At 33.2% G+C, this 16,166-nt stretch overlaps 1 protein-coding gene across 27 annotated transcripts in view; it reads right to left on the reverse strand.

Annotated features, from left to right (window-relative positions):
- Positions 1–16,166, reverse strand: part of LOC409780 (CUGBP Elav-like family member 2) — a 458,105-nt gene that overhangs the window by 186,680 nt on the left and 255,259 nt on the right. For all 27 annotated transcript variants that reach the window (XM_026439104.1, XM_026439138.1, XM_026439115.1 and 24 more), the window contains one exon: positions 432–601. In XM_026439104.1, the coding sequence (XP_026294889.1) occupies positions 432–601 (170 nt within the window). The remainder of the gene's footprint in view (positions 1–431; positions 602–16,166) is intronic.

The following is a 16,166-nucleotide window of genomic DNA, read 5'->3' on the forward strand; positions in this document are numbered from 1 at the left end:
TAATAGAACCGCAGCAAGATTAAAGTACCTCTTGCCACGCGGTGGACTAATGAAAATTCGGTTCGTTATCGAATATTGCGATAAACTGGATTACCGGGCGGAGAAAAAAGAGGAAGGGAGGAGAGAATCGAATAATTAAATTAACGAGGCTTTTTGACCAACTGTGTGATGATCGCAATCGAGACTCGATACAAAGATTCCACCCCCCTTTCTCTCCTTTCTCTTCTATCGATTTCTTTCAAGTTTTTTCCCAAAAATATAATAAATTCATCATCCTTAAAATTATAAATTTTTTATTATTATTTATAATTTTGGTTGGTAAAGGAATCGGGATTTCCTCGTATCTAGAAATTTTCTATATAAAGATAATATTGCGGAGGATATAAATGTGAGAATAAGAATCGAGAGTTTGATCGAGAAAGGTTGCTCACCTCTATGACTTCCGGTGATCTTGTCCCGCAAGATGTTTATCTGATGCACCCGGCCGAACTCCTCGAACAACTTCCTCAGATCGTTCTCATCCATGTCGTGTGGTACCTGGCCGACGAACATCTTTATGTTGTCGGGATCTGGTTGCTCCACGCTATTGTTGTTCATTATGCTGCAACAAGAAGGAAAAAAAAAAAAATCCATAAGTTTTGGCTCTCTTTAAATTAAAAGAGTTTAAATATTTTTTAATATAATTTTGATATAATATTTAATTATCTGTTCAAAATTTTTGTCAATTCTAATTCGATATTTTAATTAATGAGTTTGAAAAATATATCTTATCTTTTGTGAATTTAATTACAACATCTCGAATGAATCACACGTTGATATATATATATATATATATAAATATATACTTCAAGGATTAATTGAAATAAATGTATCTTCTTTCTAGATTAAATCTTCTCAGATTCTATTAAACAAGTATCTAATTGTCAATTGAGTTATTAGTTTTATTTATAACTCGTTTCAGTTTTATAGATTATTAAAAGTGTTTTCGAAATATCAATGGGAAAATATATATAAAATGTATCGTAATCACGAATTTCACGAGTTCTTCCATTTAACGATATTATCGATATTACACGCGAGCTATAAAAGCAGTAGCTCTCGAAAGCATGATACTTATGAAGTCGCTGGATTAACAAACATTTTCATCTGTTCGAGCACGCTCGAGCACACCGGCCTGCACGATATTCGTTTTAAGAGGTCTGCACGCCCACATACCGATCTCATTAACCGAGGACGATAAAAAACGCTTAAGCGTTCGATTCGAGTGTGGCAACGCCAAATTAAAGAAAAGGGGGAGCGAAAAAAAAAAAGAGAGAAAAAAAGAAAGAGAGCGAGTGGAAAAAAATAATTTGCGTATATTCAGAGGGATGGAGATTGAAAATCGTGGAGATTAAATCGTCGTGAATAAACATTTGAGAGAGAAAGAGAGAGATTTCAATTTGGATCTATCGTCTGTGTTGTAGAAAAAAATTTTTAAAAGAGAACGCGGAATCTGACGATCTTTTCAAAATTATTTTCAAATAAAAATTATTCAAGACTCTTAATAATAAAGATAAAAATATAAAATATGAACGTCCTCAACACGTTTCTTTCGAAATATTCATCCCCCGAGTCTGGAAGCCTCAAACCCTTTGGTTCTATCGAAGGAAGGGAAATTTATCATTGATTTCGTTTCGTTGGTTTTTATTTAATATTCAACGAGAATGATAGAATAAAATTGAAAGAAGAAAATGAAATGATTTTACATGCTATTGAAATCTATGTTAGGTTTATTCAGCGTTACAATTCTCATGAAGAGGCAGTTTGTATTTTTAATAGAGAGAGAGAGAAATTAAAAAAGAAAGAAAAAAAATGAAAGAGAAAGAAAATTGTAACATTACATAAAATTTTCAAAAAGCTCTCTCTTTCTCCTTCATGTATAATATCAATTATCAGATTATTGGATAATATTGGATAATGATAAAATAAAATTGAAAGAAGAAAATGAAATGATTTTACATGCTATCGAAATCTATGAAAGTGTTAGGTTTATTCATTATTACAATTCTCATGAAGAAGCAGCTTGCATTTTTAATAGAGAGAGAGAGAAGGAAATTAAGAAAGAAAAAAAATGAAAGAGAAAGAAAATTGTAACATTACATAAGCACATATAGCTCTCTCTTTCTCCTTCATGTATAATATCAATTATCAGATTATTGGATAATATTGATAATGATAGAATAAAAAATTGAAAGAAGAAAATGAAATGATTTTACACGCTATCGAAATCAATGAAAGTGTTAGGTTTATTCATTATTACAATTCTCATGAAGAGGCAGCTTGCATTTTTAATAGAGAGAGAGAGAAGGAAATTAAGAAAGAAAAAAAATGAAAGAGAAAGAAAATTGTAACATTACATAAGCACATACAGCTCTCTCTTTCTCCTTCATGTATAATATCAATTATCAGATTATTGGATAATATTGATAATGATAGAATAAAAAATTGAAAGAAGAAAATGAAATGATTTTACACGCTATCGAAATCAATGAAAGTGTTAGGTTTATTCATTATTACAATTCTCATGAAGAGGCAGCTTGCATTTTTAATAGAGAGAGAGAGAAGGAAATTAAGAAAGAAAATTGTAACATTACATAAGCACATACAGCTCTCTCTTTCTCCTTCATGTATAATATCAATTATCAGATTATTGGATAATATTGATAATGATAGAATAAAAAATTGAAAGAAGAAAATGAAATGATTTTACACGCTATCGAAATCAATGAAAGTGTTAGGTTTATTCATTATTACAATTCTCATGAAGAGGCAGCTTGCATTTTTAATAGAGAGAGAGAGAAGGAAATTAAGAAAGAAAATTGTAACATTACATAAAATTTTCAAAAAGCTCTCTCTTTCTCCTTCATGTATAATATCAATTATCAGATTATTGGATAATATTGATAATGATAGAATAAAATTGAAAGAAGAAAATGAAATGATTTTACACGCTATCGAAATCTATGAAAGTGTTAGGTTTATTCATTATTACAATTCTCATGAAGAGGCAGCTTGCATTTTTAATAGAGAGAGAAAGAAGGAAATTAAGAAAGAAAATTGTAACATTACATAAAATTTTCAAGAAGCTCTTTCTTTCTCCTTCACATATAATATCAATTATCAGATTATTGGATAATATTGAAGAAAAAAAAGAAAAGAAATTCTTCCATTCTTAATTTATTTTTAAAAATCTTCGTTCTTTTACGGAGGGTGGTGGATTTCTCGGATCTTTTAAAGTTGGTTAAACTCGTCGAGGAAAAAGGGGGTCGCGCCTTGCGCGTTTAATTAGCGGGTCGCACTAACTCGACGGTTACTCGCTTTTAAAACTTGGCCCCCGCCATTTTCGGCAACGTTTGTTCGGATTACACGCGTTTGAAACGCGTCCCCGTGGGACAGCCACGCTTGTGGATAGCCGAAATCTCGTCCAAACGGATTATCTTCCAGGCCTGTCCGCCCCCCTCATAATTTTCTGCCCGCCCTCGATGTCTCAATCGGTTCACGAGTCGAGGTTTTCGGTGACTCCAGAGCGAAGGAGGCGCTGCTTTGCGCCAATTTTCGAAACGTTTGAACGAAGCTAGAGTCGCGTGACTAATTGAGGATCAACAGCGGGAGAAAATATATTATATATATTATATAGGGGGAGGGGGTGAAATGGTGGACATGATGTTAAACAAAGTTTAAAAGTTCTTCTTCTTAAGGACTCCGTCCTTAAATTTTTATCACGGATATACACGTTCGAAAGTCGTATAGGATTAGTTACGTAACTTCGTTAAAAGGATATTAAAAAAGACTTTGATATCGATGGACGCAAGAATAATTATATGATAATTATATGCTCGATCATTATCGAAATTGGCAACTTTGAATTATGTATAGGAAGGCTAAAATATTTCAAAATCAATTCTACGAATGGACCAATTTTATCAAATCAAATTGAACAATATCGAAGAATTTGAATATACAGAATTAACAATGTAGTATAAATGATTCAAAATGATTCAAGGATATTGCCAAAATATCTTAAAATCAATTTGTTTCACCAATTAAATCATGAATGATTAAATGATTCAAAAATCGAATTATCCAAGCATCAACAATATCTCCAACGATATCTTAAATTCGAGATTTTATCAATCAAATCAAAGGTTAACAATACAAAGAGTACACAATTTAAAAATCGCATTGAATTATCCAAGGATCAACGATACCGATTTTTCAGAATTAAATCAAAGGATTAATAACATAATATATGATTCAAAAATCGAATTATCAAGGATCAACGATATCTTCAATAATATTTCAAAATCAATTTGAGGCTTACGGATGAATAAAAGGACGTTTCACCAATTAAATCAAAGGATTAATAACATAGTACACAATTCAAAAATCAATTATCCAATTATTATTATCCAAGCATCAACAATAGCTCCAACAATATCTTAAATTCAAGATCTATGAATGGATAAAAGAACATTTCACCAATCAAAGGGTTAACAACATAGTATACAATTCAAAAATCGCATCGAATTACCAAGAATACCAAAATATCTCAAAATCAATACAGATAGATAAAAGGACGTCTCACCAATCAAACAACATACACAATTCAAAAATCATCGAATTATTCAAGCATCGACAATACCTTAAATTCGAGATCTATGAATGGGAAAAAGGACGTTTCACCAATCAAATCAAAGGTTTAACAACAATTCAAAAACTATCGAATTATCAAAATATCTAAAAATCAAAATCGAATCGAGTCGACAACTTCCGTTTCCTCGTAGCTGTTGAAAACCCGTTCGACTTTGCTGTTCCAAATTTGAACCGACGATTCTCAACTCTTTTCCAAGGAAGGATGAATTCACACTCCTCGATCACCACCATATCCCCTTTCTTCTGCTTTCTATCCATAAATCCGCGAACTTTAAAAGTCATGATTCTTCTGCCTTTTCCTCCCTCCTCACGTGATCAAAAAAGAAAAGAGTCGTTGGAACACCCATCGCTTTCCCCCCTCCGCGTAATAATTAATGAGACGAAGCGAGGGACGAGTCGCGATAATCTCGTTTCGTAGTTGCGTGTCCATTATACGGCGTTGCGCCACGTAATAGCCCCGTGATAGCGTCCGGTAATTTTGTGTTTTTGGCGGTTTGTGGATCGTGGTGTCGTGGTCGGTGGGAGGGCGGCACGCGGACGTTTCGGTGATCGATAAGGGTGTGATTGAAGGGCGGTGCGGTTTAACCCTTGACAGGAATGGCGAGATCGAAATTTCATAATTCAATATTTTACTGCAAGCGGCCTACTTTTCCTTCTCCCTTCGGTGACAAAATTATGAACACGCGTCGCGTTTACGCGTCTGAGAAAATTTGGAAAAATGTGGAAATTTTCGATGATTTGGACTAAGAAAGGTATATATATAATAATGTGATGTTTGTTGAGTAATTTAATTCTTTCTATCATTGTAAAGAGAATTTGGAGAAAATTAAAATTCCATCGTATCGTTTATTATCTAACTTCAAAAGTAAAATTGAAATAAGTTCTTTCTTTTTCCGAATTCAAGATTTTATTGCGTAAATCGATACAAAATTGGCAATTTGCACCTGAACGATCATCGTCTTTCAAAAATTTTCGGCTTCGAATCTTTCTTATTACTTTTTGTATTATGGTTTCAGTAGCTTTGATTAAATAACTAAAAATCTCTTCTTCTCTTCTTTTAAGAATCTTCTTAAAAAGAAGAAAGAACGTTGCTTCGAATGGCGCCAAATTCGATTATAAGAATTCTGATCGTAGAGAGGAAAGAAACTTATTTACACATCTGAGAAAAAAGGATATGGATTTCCCCAAAAAATTGATCAAAATCGAAAGTCGAACTTCGTTCATATACCAAATATACGAATAAAACTTTTACTCATCTTTAAACAATTATTCACGAATCAGGGCAAGTTTCTCTCCCTGCATTTCCTACTTTTCATTCGCGTAAGTGGTTAACTCATAAGCTTTAACATTATATTAATCCTGAAATTGATACACCTCGAAAAAAGTAATTCTCTTTCCAAAAAGACACGAGAAATATTTTGTCAAATGATAAAATTTCTTCTAGATTAATTAACCAAACCCACCCTCCTTTCAATAATAAATAAACAATAATAATAACAACCACACACCCCTAAAGAAGAAAAAGAAGAAGAAAAGAATTGATTATAACGAAAAGAAGTCGAGGGAAGAAATTTATCAGCAATTAATTCTGAGACTTTATGAATTGAAAGGAGGAGGGAGGCAAGGATTCTTCCTCTTTTGCGAGGTCTGATCCCCTTCTGGTATGCGGGGGGGAGGAGGGGAAAAAGAGTCGGGGAATTTCGCGAAACGAAAGGAGAAAGTTAATATTAGTTGGGCAGGTTTAAAGCGATTTTCCAGCCGGCCGGCCTCCTCTCATCTCGATCCATGGAGCGGAGAGGATGGACTCTTAGTTAGAGAGAGAGAGAGAGAGAGAGTTACAATGCTACCACGCGGATATCCCTTGGGATAGACTCCCTTCTCCCTATACACGACCTTGCTCAGCCTTTTTTCGAACGGATGGGGGAGTAGGTTAACCAATCTGGGGTAAATAGACGAATCTTGCTTGTCTTTTTCTTTTTTTTTCTTCCAGAGATTATTTTTCATTCGTTGACGAATCAATGAATCGAATCGATTGAAAAATCATGGATGAGTAGTCTTTTTATTTTCGAAGTAAATATATATATTTAACAATTCTTTTTCGAGGAGAAAGTTTTTAAAATTCATAGATTTGTCTGTAACGAAGGAAATATTAACAGAGTGGTGAAAAGTAATGGAAATTCGAAAGTGTTATTTTCGAAAGCAATGAATAACTAAAATAACTCGTTAAAACGCAGAAAAAACGCGTGCCGAGGAATAATAATTGCTTTGGGATGGCAAAAATTATGCATATAACGCGGCCGGCCGTCGCGCGGTTAACGCTGGAAAATACATAGAGGAGGGGAAGGAGGGAGGGGAAAAAGTTGGCAAGAGATATTTCCATACTCGAAACTAATTTTAATCCCTCCCCCTCATTGTCACAAAAATATGAGGGAGATACACGTTGTAAGGAACGTCGTGTAACGAACTTTCCACTGGAACTGGCGTAACACGAATATGTATCGCGGAATATTACGTGAACGACAATTATGTGAAAGGTAAATTTAAACAAAAGGAAGAAGAAAGAAACGTTTAATTAAAAAAAAAGAAAAAAAGGAGATCTTGCAGAAAAAAATGAAGTAATTAAATCCGATGAATTTTATTTTGATCGTAATCGTTTCGAATTTTTGTTCATTTTTAAGAATAAGTATATAAACTGATTTCAGGAAAATTCTACTATGCCACGTTATGACAATTGCGTTGAAAGACAAATTTAAATAAAAAGAAGAACAAAAAAAAGGAAGATTTTATTCCTGTACAGAAAAAGAAAAATTAATCGTTGTTGTTTGATAGATTACTTATTTACTATGCCACGTTACAATTGAAAGGTAAATTTAAACAAAAGGAAGAAGAAAGAAACGTTTAATTAAAAAGAAAAAGAAAAAGAAGATTTTAATCTTGCAGAAAAAGATGAAGTAATTAAATTCGAATTGAATTTGTTTTTATTTCGATCGTAATCGTTGTTTCGAATTTTTGTTCACTTTTAAGAAATAAGTATATAAACTGATTTCGGGAAAATTATATGCCACGTTACGACAATTGCGTTGAAAGGCAAATTTAAACAAAAGGAAGAAAAAAAAGGAACAATTAAAAGGTAAATTTGAACAAAAGGAAGAAGAAAGAAACGTTTAATTAAAAAAAAAAGAAAAAAAAAGATTTTAATCTTGCAGAAAAAGATAAAGTAATTAAATCCGATGAATTTTATTTCGATTGTAATCGTTTCGAATTTTTGTTCATTTTTAAGAATAATCATAAGTATATAAACTGATTTCACGAAAATTGTATGCCATGTTACGACAATTGCGTTGAAAGGTAAATTTAAACAAAAAAAAGAAAAAAAAAGGAAGATTTTATTCCTGTGAAAGGTAAATTTAAACAAAAGGAAGAAAAAAGAAAAAGGAGATTTTAATCTTGCAGAAAAAGATAAACTAATTAAATCCGAATTGAATTTCTTTTTATTTCGATCGTAATCGTTTCGAATTTTTGTTCACTTTTAAGAAATAAGAATATAAACTGATTTCAGGAAAATTCTACTATGCCACGTTACGACAATTGCGTTGAAAAGCAAATTTTTAATCCTGTCCAGAAAAAGAAAAATTAATCGTCGTTGTTTGATAGATTACTTACTTACTATGCCACGTCACGACAATTGAAAGGCAAATTCAAATAAAAAGAAGAAGAAGATTTTAATCCTGTGCAGAAAAAGAAAAATTAATCCCCTCCTAAATTAAAATATTATATAATAAGGTAAATAAAGCTAACAGGTTCATATCCTGTCGATAAATTAATAATTTTTATACAAATACTATTTATCTTAGTGTCTAAGCACATAAAATTTTGAATTTTATAGTATTAATTAAATTAATAAATTGGATATTAATTAACATTTAAATTGCATTTAAAAATTAATATAAATTATATTATAAACTAAACTAATATGTCTGATAAAAGAAATATTTTGATAAAATAATTCATGTATATAAATTTATATACTATTACTTAACAGTAATTAATTAATTATTAAAAATTAATTATATGTTTATTTTCTTCATAAATTTTAAATACCATTGATTTATCATACTTCTAGTCAAACAATAAATTTGAATTTTTGTTCATTTTTAAGAATAATCACGTATACAAATTGATTTCATTCCTTCGTTTCGATAGATATTCTCTATTTACTGTGCCAAAGTTAATTAAATTCATTGTTTCACATATATACATTTCTTCTAACTTAATTAGAATAATTAAGTTACGTTCCCAGACACAAAGTTTATAGTTAACCTTAGCATTTATTTCGAAACGTGAAACGGGAACTAATTACACAGGTTGGTAAAACTATAGAGCGCCAATTATGGAACAATTTGTTGAAATATTCAAAACGTACTCGATAATTTCAGCTTTCAAAGGTATCCCCGATATTCGAGAGGCGAAGCGTTTTCACGTGTGTGGCTACGATGAGAATTTTAAATTTTACGCGAAAGTTTTTCGAAATTGCTTTTTATTCTTTGTTAATAGTAAAAAATTAATTCTCTCCCGAGAACAAGATCTTACATATTTTTCCATTAATTAGTTTATTATCAGGTATCGTCGAAGGGAAAATGATTAAAATTTTTTTTCTACTCCCCATTTCATTTCACCAACGACTACGAAGTGTTGTTGCTACTTGTTGTTATAATTATTCGGCCGGTAATTCAACGGTAATTCAATTTCCAATTAATTTATAGAAAATAATTGATTTGGAACATGCATAATTTACTAGAAATAGAATGTTGTGTAAACTATTAAAACAGATGCTGTGTTATTAATTATATTATATATTAATTATCAGTTATGCATGTTTGATATTATTAATCAATTAAACTGGGCGAATAACTGCGCCCGGTGAAATATTTTCCTCCATGTAATCCAGAAATTGTGTTTGAATAGAAACGATAGATAAATTAAATGTTTACCGTGATACGTGTAGTATAAACCGCCAGTTTATCATTATCAGACAGAGAGAGAGAGAGTAAAATTAATTTTACTCCGCAATATTATAAAATTAATATTCAATTTTAAACATCATTTTCTTTAAAAATACCAACAAAAATTTCAAACATAAATTCTATGACCAGAGACACGTATATAAATTGTGCTGCAACTCCATCAAAATCCTTCAAATCTTCTAATAAAAATTAACAATTAAGAAATGGATTTAATAAAATATAATTACTATTTCTTAATTCTCTCTTGCATACTTTATAAAAAAAAAATATAATTCTCCAATCATCGTCCCACAAATCTCCTTTCCAAGATAAAACGTATAACAAAGTCCTCGAAACATTTCGAGGAAAGCCGTGAAAATTCTTGTTTCAATCGCGGCAGATTTGGCCGTCGTACGCAAGTAACAAAGGGAAATCGGTGTCACGGTGGCGCGCGATTACGCGCTAATCGATGAACAATAAATCGACGGTTACACGGGGATAATGGAAACGCAGTAAATCTCGAGGCGCATTCAAGACGCATAGCGGCAACGAATTACGACCCCCCCCCGTCGATATCGCCTCGACAATAATGGCCGCCTTATCCTTAATCGCGGAACGCTCAATTATCAAGGCCGCCGCGACCGAGGATTACAGCGGCGAGTGAATGTAATACAGGTTGTCGCGATTCTAATCTTATCGAGGCGGAGGAACGTGGCTGCTGCTCATTCTACGAGAGATCGAGTGAGAATCGTGCATTTGGTATTAATAACGGATTTTTATTGGTGGCTTCCCTTTCATTCATCGATCGTTTGCTCGCCATTTTGGAAAGATATTTGGAGGAAAGAAAAGAGGTGATAAAGGAGTTTGGATACGTTTAGTTATTCAAGTTCATCGAGATGGATGAATTTCCATTGCAAAGTACGAGAGACTGTGCTGGATGGAAAGTAGAGTCATCCTTTATTAAAGTAAAATTGATTATATAACCGACATCTGTCGTTAAAATAGGGCAACGAAAGAGAAGAAGAGTATCTCGATTTGGATGAGAATGTTGGAATTTTGCAAATTCAGATTGGAGGAGCAAGCTTTCCTCTAAGCGGTTAAAACGAGTAATTGATTTTATGGTAGATTTCTACGGAATTTTCCAAAATTCAACTTTTTCGTAAGCAACGTGAAGGAGATATTCCACGATATTTCGCTCGATTTATACAAAATTGGGATACGTATATGTATATTCGAGCGATAAAGGAAAATCGGCAACTGGGGGGAGAGGATGGGTTAAGAGAATAATCGGGAACCGATTCTGGTTAATTAGTATTGGCGCGTCGTCCATCAATCACCGGCGGAAGTCGAACCGGTTGACAACCAATTCTCCGTCTGCACCCCGAACCTTTGACGACGGTACCCGCGATCCGATCATGTATATGTATAGGTTAGTTAGCGGGAAACGGTAATCTCGCGCGAGACAATGGTATTTCGCAGACGAGTCAGCGCGCCTCTTCATCCCCGCCCCGTAACAGATAATGCGTAATTTAGGCCTCGATCCTGACTCGGCTGTAAATAATAACAATGCGTTCCAACAATGGCGAATACAGCCGATGGAAAGAGATGCCGGTCGACCAGCAATTGCATAACTCGAGTTTGTTTGTAATCTTAATATTATCGTAATGTTTTAAAGAAAAATTTCGAATGTTTCAGTTTGAATCGCTACTTTTGTCGATACTCTCTTTATTTAATTTTGGATTTTAGAAAATTTTTTGAAGCTTGGAATATAATGAAATATATCAGGCTTAATTAGACTTTAATTAGAATTGAAGATAAGTACGAATTAATTTTCTATATCTTGAGAAATGTTTCAAACTAATTTTGTCGATATTCTTTTAAATTATATTAATTCTAGGTTTCAGAAAATTTGTTAAAGCTTGGGACAATACAAAATATCAGGCCTTCAACTGAAAGGAAAAAGATTATTAGGAAGAATTGTTAGAACTTTTTAATTAGAATTAAAGATAAGTACAAGTTAATCTTTTATAATGCTGTATCTCAAAAGAAGTTTCTACTGTTATACTACTTTTGTCGATTTTAATTTATATTAATTCTAGATTTCAGAAATTTTTTTAAAGGAACAATAAAAAAATGAGGCCTAAGGAATGAAAGATTGTTAGAAGTTTCGAATATTTCAGTTAGAATTGCTATTTTTGTCGACATTCTTTTAATTTATATTAATTCTAAATTTCAGAAATTTTTTAAAGCCTGGAATATAATAAAAAAAATCAGGCTTAACTGAAAGGAAAGAGATTATTAGAAAGAATTGTTAGAATACTTTAAATTTTTAGTTAATTAAATTTAGAATTAAAGTATCTCAAAAAAGTTTCTACTATTATACTATTTTTCTCGATTTTAATTTACATTAATTCTAGATTTCAGAAATTTTTTAAAGCCTGGAACAATAAAAAAAATCAGGCCTAATTAATGAAAAGAATTGTTAGAATACTTTAATTAGAATTAAAGATAAATTAATCTTTCACAATGCTACAAGTATCTCAAAAAAGTTTCGATGCTTTTTGATTTTTTATTGATATTCTTATTCTCTCTTTAAATTACATTAATTCTAGTTTTCAGAAAGCCTGGAACAATAAAAAAATCAGGCCTAAGGAATGAAAGATTATTAAAAGTTTCGAATATTTCAATTAGAATTGCTATATTTGTTAATATTCTTTTAATTTATATTAATTCTAGATTTCCAAAATTTTTTTAAAGCTTGGAACAATAAAAAAATCAAGCCTAAGGAATGAAAGATTATTAAAAGTTTCGAATATTTCAATTAGAATTGCTATTTTTGTCAATAATTTTTTAATTTACATTAATTCTAGATTTCCAAAATTTTTTTAAAGCCTGGAACAAGATTATTAGAAGTTTTGAATATTTCAGTTAGAATTGCTATTTTTGTCAATATTTTTTTAATTTACATTAATTCTAGATTTCCAAAATTTTTTTTAAAACCTGGAACAATAAAAAAATCAGGTCTAAGGAATGAAAGATTATTAAAAAGTTTCGAATATTTCAATTAGAATTGCTACTTTTGTCAATATTTTTTTAATTTACATTAATTCTAGATTTCCAAAATTTTTTTAAAGCCTGGAACAATAAAAAAATCAGGCCTAAGGAATGAAAGATTATTAGAAGTTTCCAATATTTCAGTTAGAATTGTTATTTTTATCAATATTCTTTTAATTTACATTAATTCTAGATTTCCAAAATTTTTTTAAAGCCTGGAACAAGATTATTAGAAGTTTCGAATATTTCAGTTAGAATTGTTATTTTTATCAATATTCTTTTAATTTACATTAATTCTAGATTTGAGAAATTTTTTAAAGCCTGGAACAATAAAAAAATCATTTCTAACGAAGCAGTATAACACCATATGTATATACATATACATATATACGATATTCATTTAGGTTGGCTGCCACAAGCTTCTTCGACCGCTCTTTACCGATTTCCCCTCGTTTCATTAAACGGCTGTCTTCCGCGTCTCCTAAAAGTATATTGGCCTCGGTCAATTACACACCGTCCATTGTGACGCGTCGCGGGCCAACGAAATTACATCGATCTTTCACGTTCGATGAACCCGCCGATAAATTTCGGGGCTCCTCGTTCGCGAATCGTCCCACGCTCGAAGAAAAGAGACGTTCGTTCCGAGGGGTGAAATCTAGGATTAGAAAGGAATCTTCGCTACGATAATACAAACTATAAAAATATAAATTTCGAAACGACAAAGTTGAGAAAGAATCCTTCTTTCCAAGGATCAGACGGATTTAGATCCATCGAGATGGATTACGAATTCCTTTTTTAATAATAAAACTCGCCACGATTTAATTTAAGAGAAATTAAGGATTACTCATTGACAATTCACTCGAGTCAATGAAATCGTCCTCCTCTCGTATTATAAACATTCTTCGAAAAGGCGAAAAAGGAGGGGGAGACACGTTTAATTTCAACGTGTACTCGCCGAGGAAAATTCACGTGAGCGCGCGTATAAACACGTCATAGTTTAATTTGTAAATTGAAACGCGCGCGCGTATAAGTGCGCGCGCACCACACACGCACCACACGCTCGCTCGCCCTCCACGGGATTTAATTGTCAAACTTAAATATACTAATTTAATGATTGTTATCATCTCGAGTTTTGATTGAATAGCCGTTGTATTTGCATATAAATGCAAATTGAACATACATAAGCGCGGTAAAGATACATACGGTGTATCCACCGGTTAATACATTATTTCATGAATAGGAAACGAGAGAGCGGGATGTACGAGTATGGAGAATTATAAAGCATACAGAGTAACTATTCAACGGAGTGAATAATAGGCAGGATGTCGGATGAGGCGGGCAACGGTGAATGTTTAAAGTGTGAGAATTTGAAAATATATATAGCAAAAAAAAGAAAAGAAACAATGGAGGGAAAAAGAACAGTGAGACGGGATCGATTATCGGATCGCTCGAATTCGAATTTTTAAAACGTGAAAATTTATAAATTGCTCCCAACTTGTGAGTCATGACATGTTTTGAACGAACACTTAACACGAAGTATATAAGTTTAAGTATATAAGTTTCTCTATATTTCTTTCTCTCTTATTCCATGAGTTTAATTCGTTCAATTGATTTCGAGAACATTCGATCGATTTAATTCTTCTCGAGGAAAAATCTTCCTGTTCAATTTTCCTTAATATTTCATTCATTCATTTAATCTTTCACGTCCTAAAATTGTCTCTATAACTAATTTCGAAAGTCTTGCAGTTCCTTTTTTTTTTTTAGCGATCGATCACAAGGATTCGTAAAGAAATAGGCTAAAAGATAGCGGGAATGGCGGTAAAGTTAAAACGTATCCACCAACGGGTGGAACGGCCGTAATATATGTGGCGATTCCGCCAACTTACCTGTTCCAAACGAACAATGGCCCCGGAGAGTTTCGCGGGAGGGGAGGAGGAGCCGCCACTTTTGAAACTTCACTAATATTTTAAAGGGGGGCGAGGTGAATTGTCTCACGAGTTTCGTAAAATGGCCTCCCTCTTCCAACGTTTGCTAACAATTCACCTGTCCCAGGAAATCGAGTACATCAAGGTCGGCTTAAGCACCCTTCCTCGACACTCCATTTTATAAGGGAAGTTGCAGGGGGGACGAAACACTCGAATTCGAATTTTTATTTTCGATCCATTCACCAAGTATATATATAAGAGTGAATTATTTTTGAAAAGTTTTGTTGAGTTATTAAAAGATTATTAAGAGATGTCGCAAATGACGTTATTCCTAAAACTAATGAGGGAAGTTGCTTTTTATAAGAGAAGTTGCAGGGAGTGGGGACGAAACACTCGAATTCGAATTTTTATTTTCGATCCATTCACCAAGTATATACATATATAATCACGTAAGAGTGAATTATTTCTGAAACTCTGTTGAGTTATTAAAAGATTATTAAGAAATGGCATTATTCCTAAGACTAATGAAATGAAATCAAAAAATTCTTCCTATTAAAACGAGACAAAGTAACGAATAACGAAGACAATGAGAAACAGAAAGATGGAAAGATCACGGAGACACAATGGAGATAGACGTTTATTCTCTCGAATAAAGGAAGAGAAGAGAAAGCAGAAATTTGTAAGACGATCGATATCCCTGCAAACGAAGAAGAAGAAATAAAAACAAACCTTCCTCCTATCCTATACATATATACATATGAGAGAGAAGAGAAGAAAGAGGGGAAAGAGAAAGTTGAACTTTTTAACACTTTTCCGACGGGTCGAATCGAGGATAGGATTTCAGGGACTCACGGAGAAGGGGGTTGGAAGGGGGCGATAAACAAGAAGAAGGGTTGTTTGCGAAGAGAGAAAAGCGTCTCGTATGCATCGTTGGCCATTCGAGTTGAATGGACGGATGGGGGGAGAGGGGGAGGATATGAGGAAAAGGGGTAGCTGCGGGAGGGCAGCTGGAAACACCGTAATCGAGTTTATCGGGCAGACTAATTAGAGAGCGAGGATACCGGGAATAGAGCCCGAGGGAGACGCCGAAGGGCAGGGATCGTCTATGCCCCCTCGCCTCCTCCCCCTCCCCTCCTCCCTTCTTGTCCTTACCGTGTCCTAATTGGCGCGAGCATTCCGAGTGTGCGTAATCGGTGGCACATCCGTTGCTTCGCTTTCCGCCTCGCGACTCGTTATTGCTTCCGAGCTTCCCATCCCCCCACGTACGCGCTCTTCCCTCAGGAGTCTATATCTACGTCTCCGATACGAATCCAAGTTTCGTGGTCGAATGAAAAGAAAGAAAGGAAGGAAGGAAGAAGAGAGAATTCGTCTTCGGACGTTTCAGATTTGCAGGCGTGCAATGAGAAAGATTTGGCAATTTAGCAAAGGATTTTTATTTATTTTTTTTTTTGGCAATTTATAAATAATTAATTTTCCATTTTACCATTTCGAA

This window comes from Apis mellifera, linkage group LG1 (assembly GCF_003254395.2).
Source record: "Apis mellifera strain DH4 linkage group LG1, Amel_HAv3.1, whole genome shotgun sequence".
In the NCBI taxonomy this organism is placed as follows: Eukaryota; Metazoa; Arthropoda; class Insecta; order Hymenoptera; family Apidae; genus Apis; species Apis mellifera.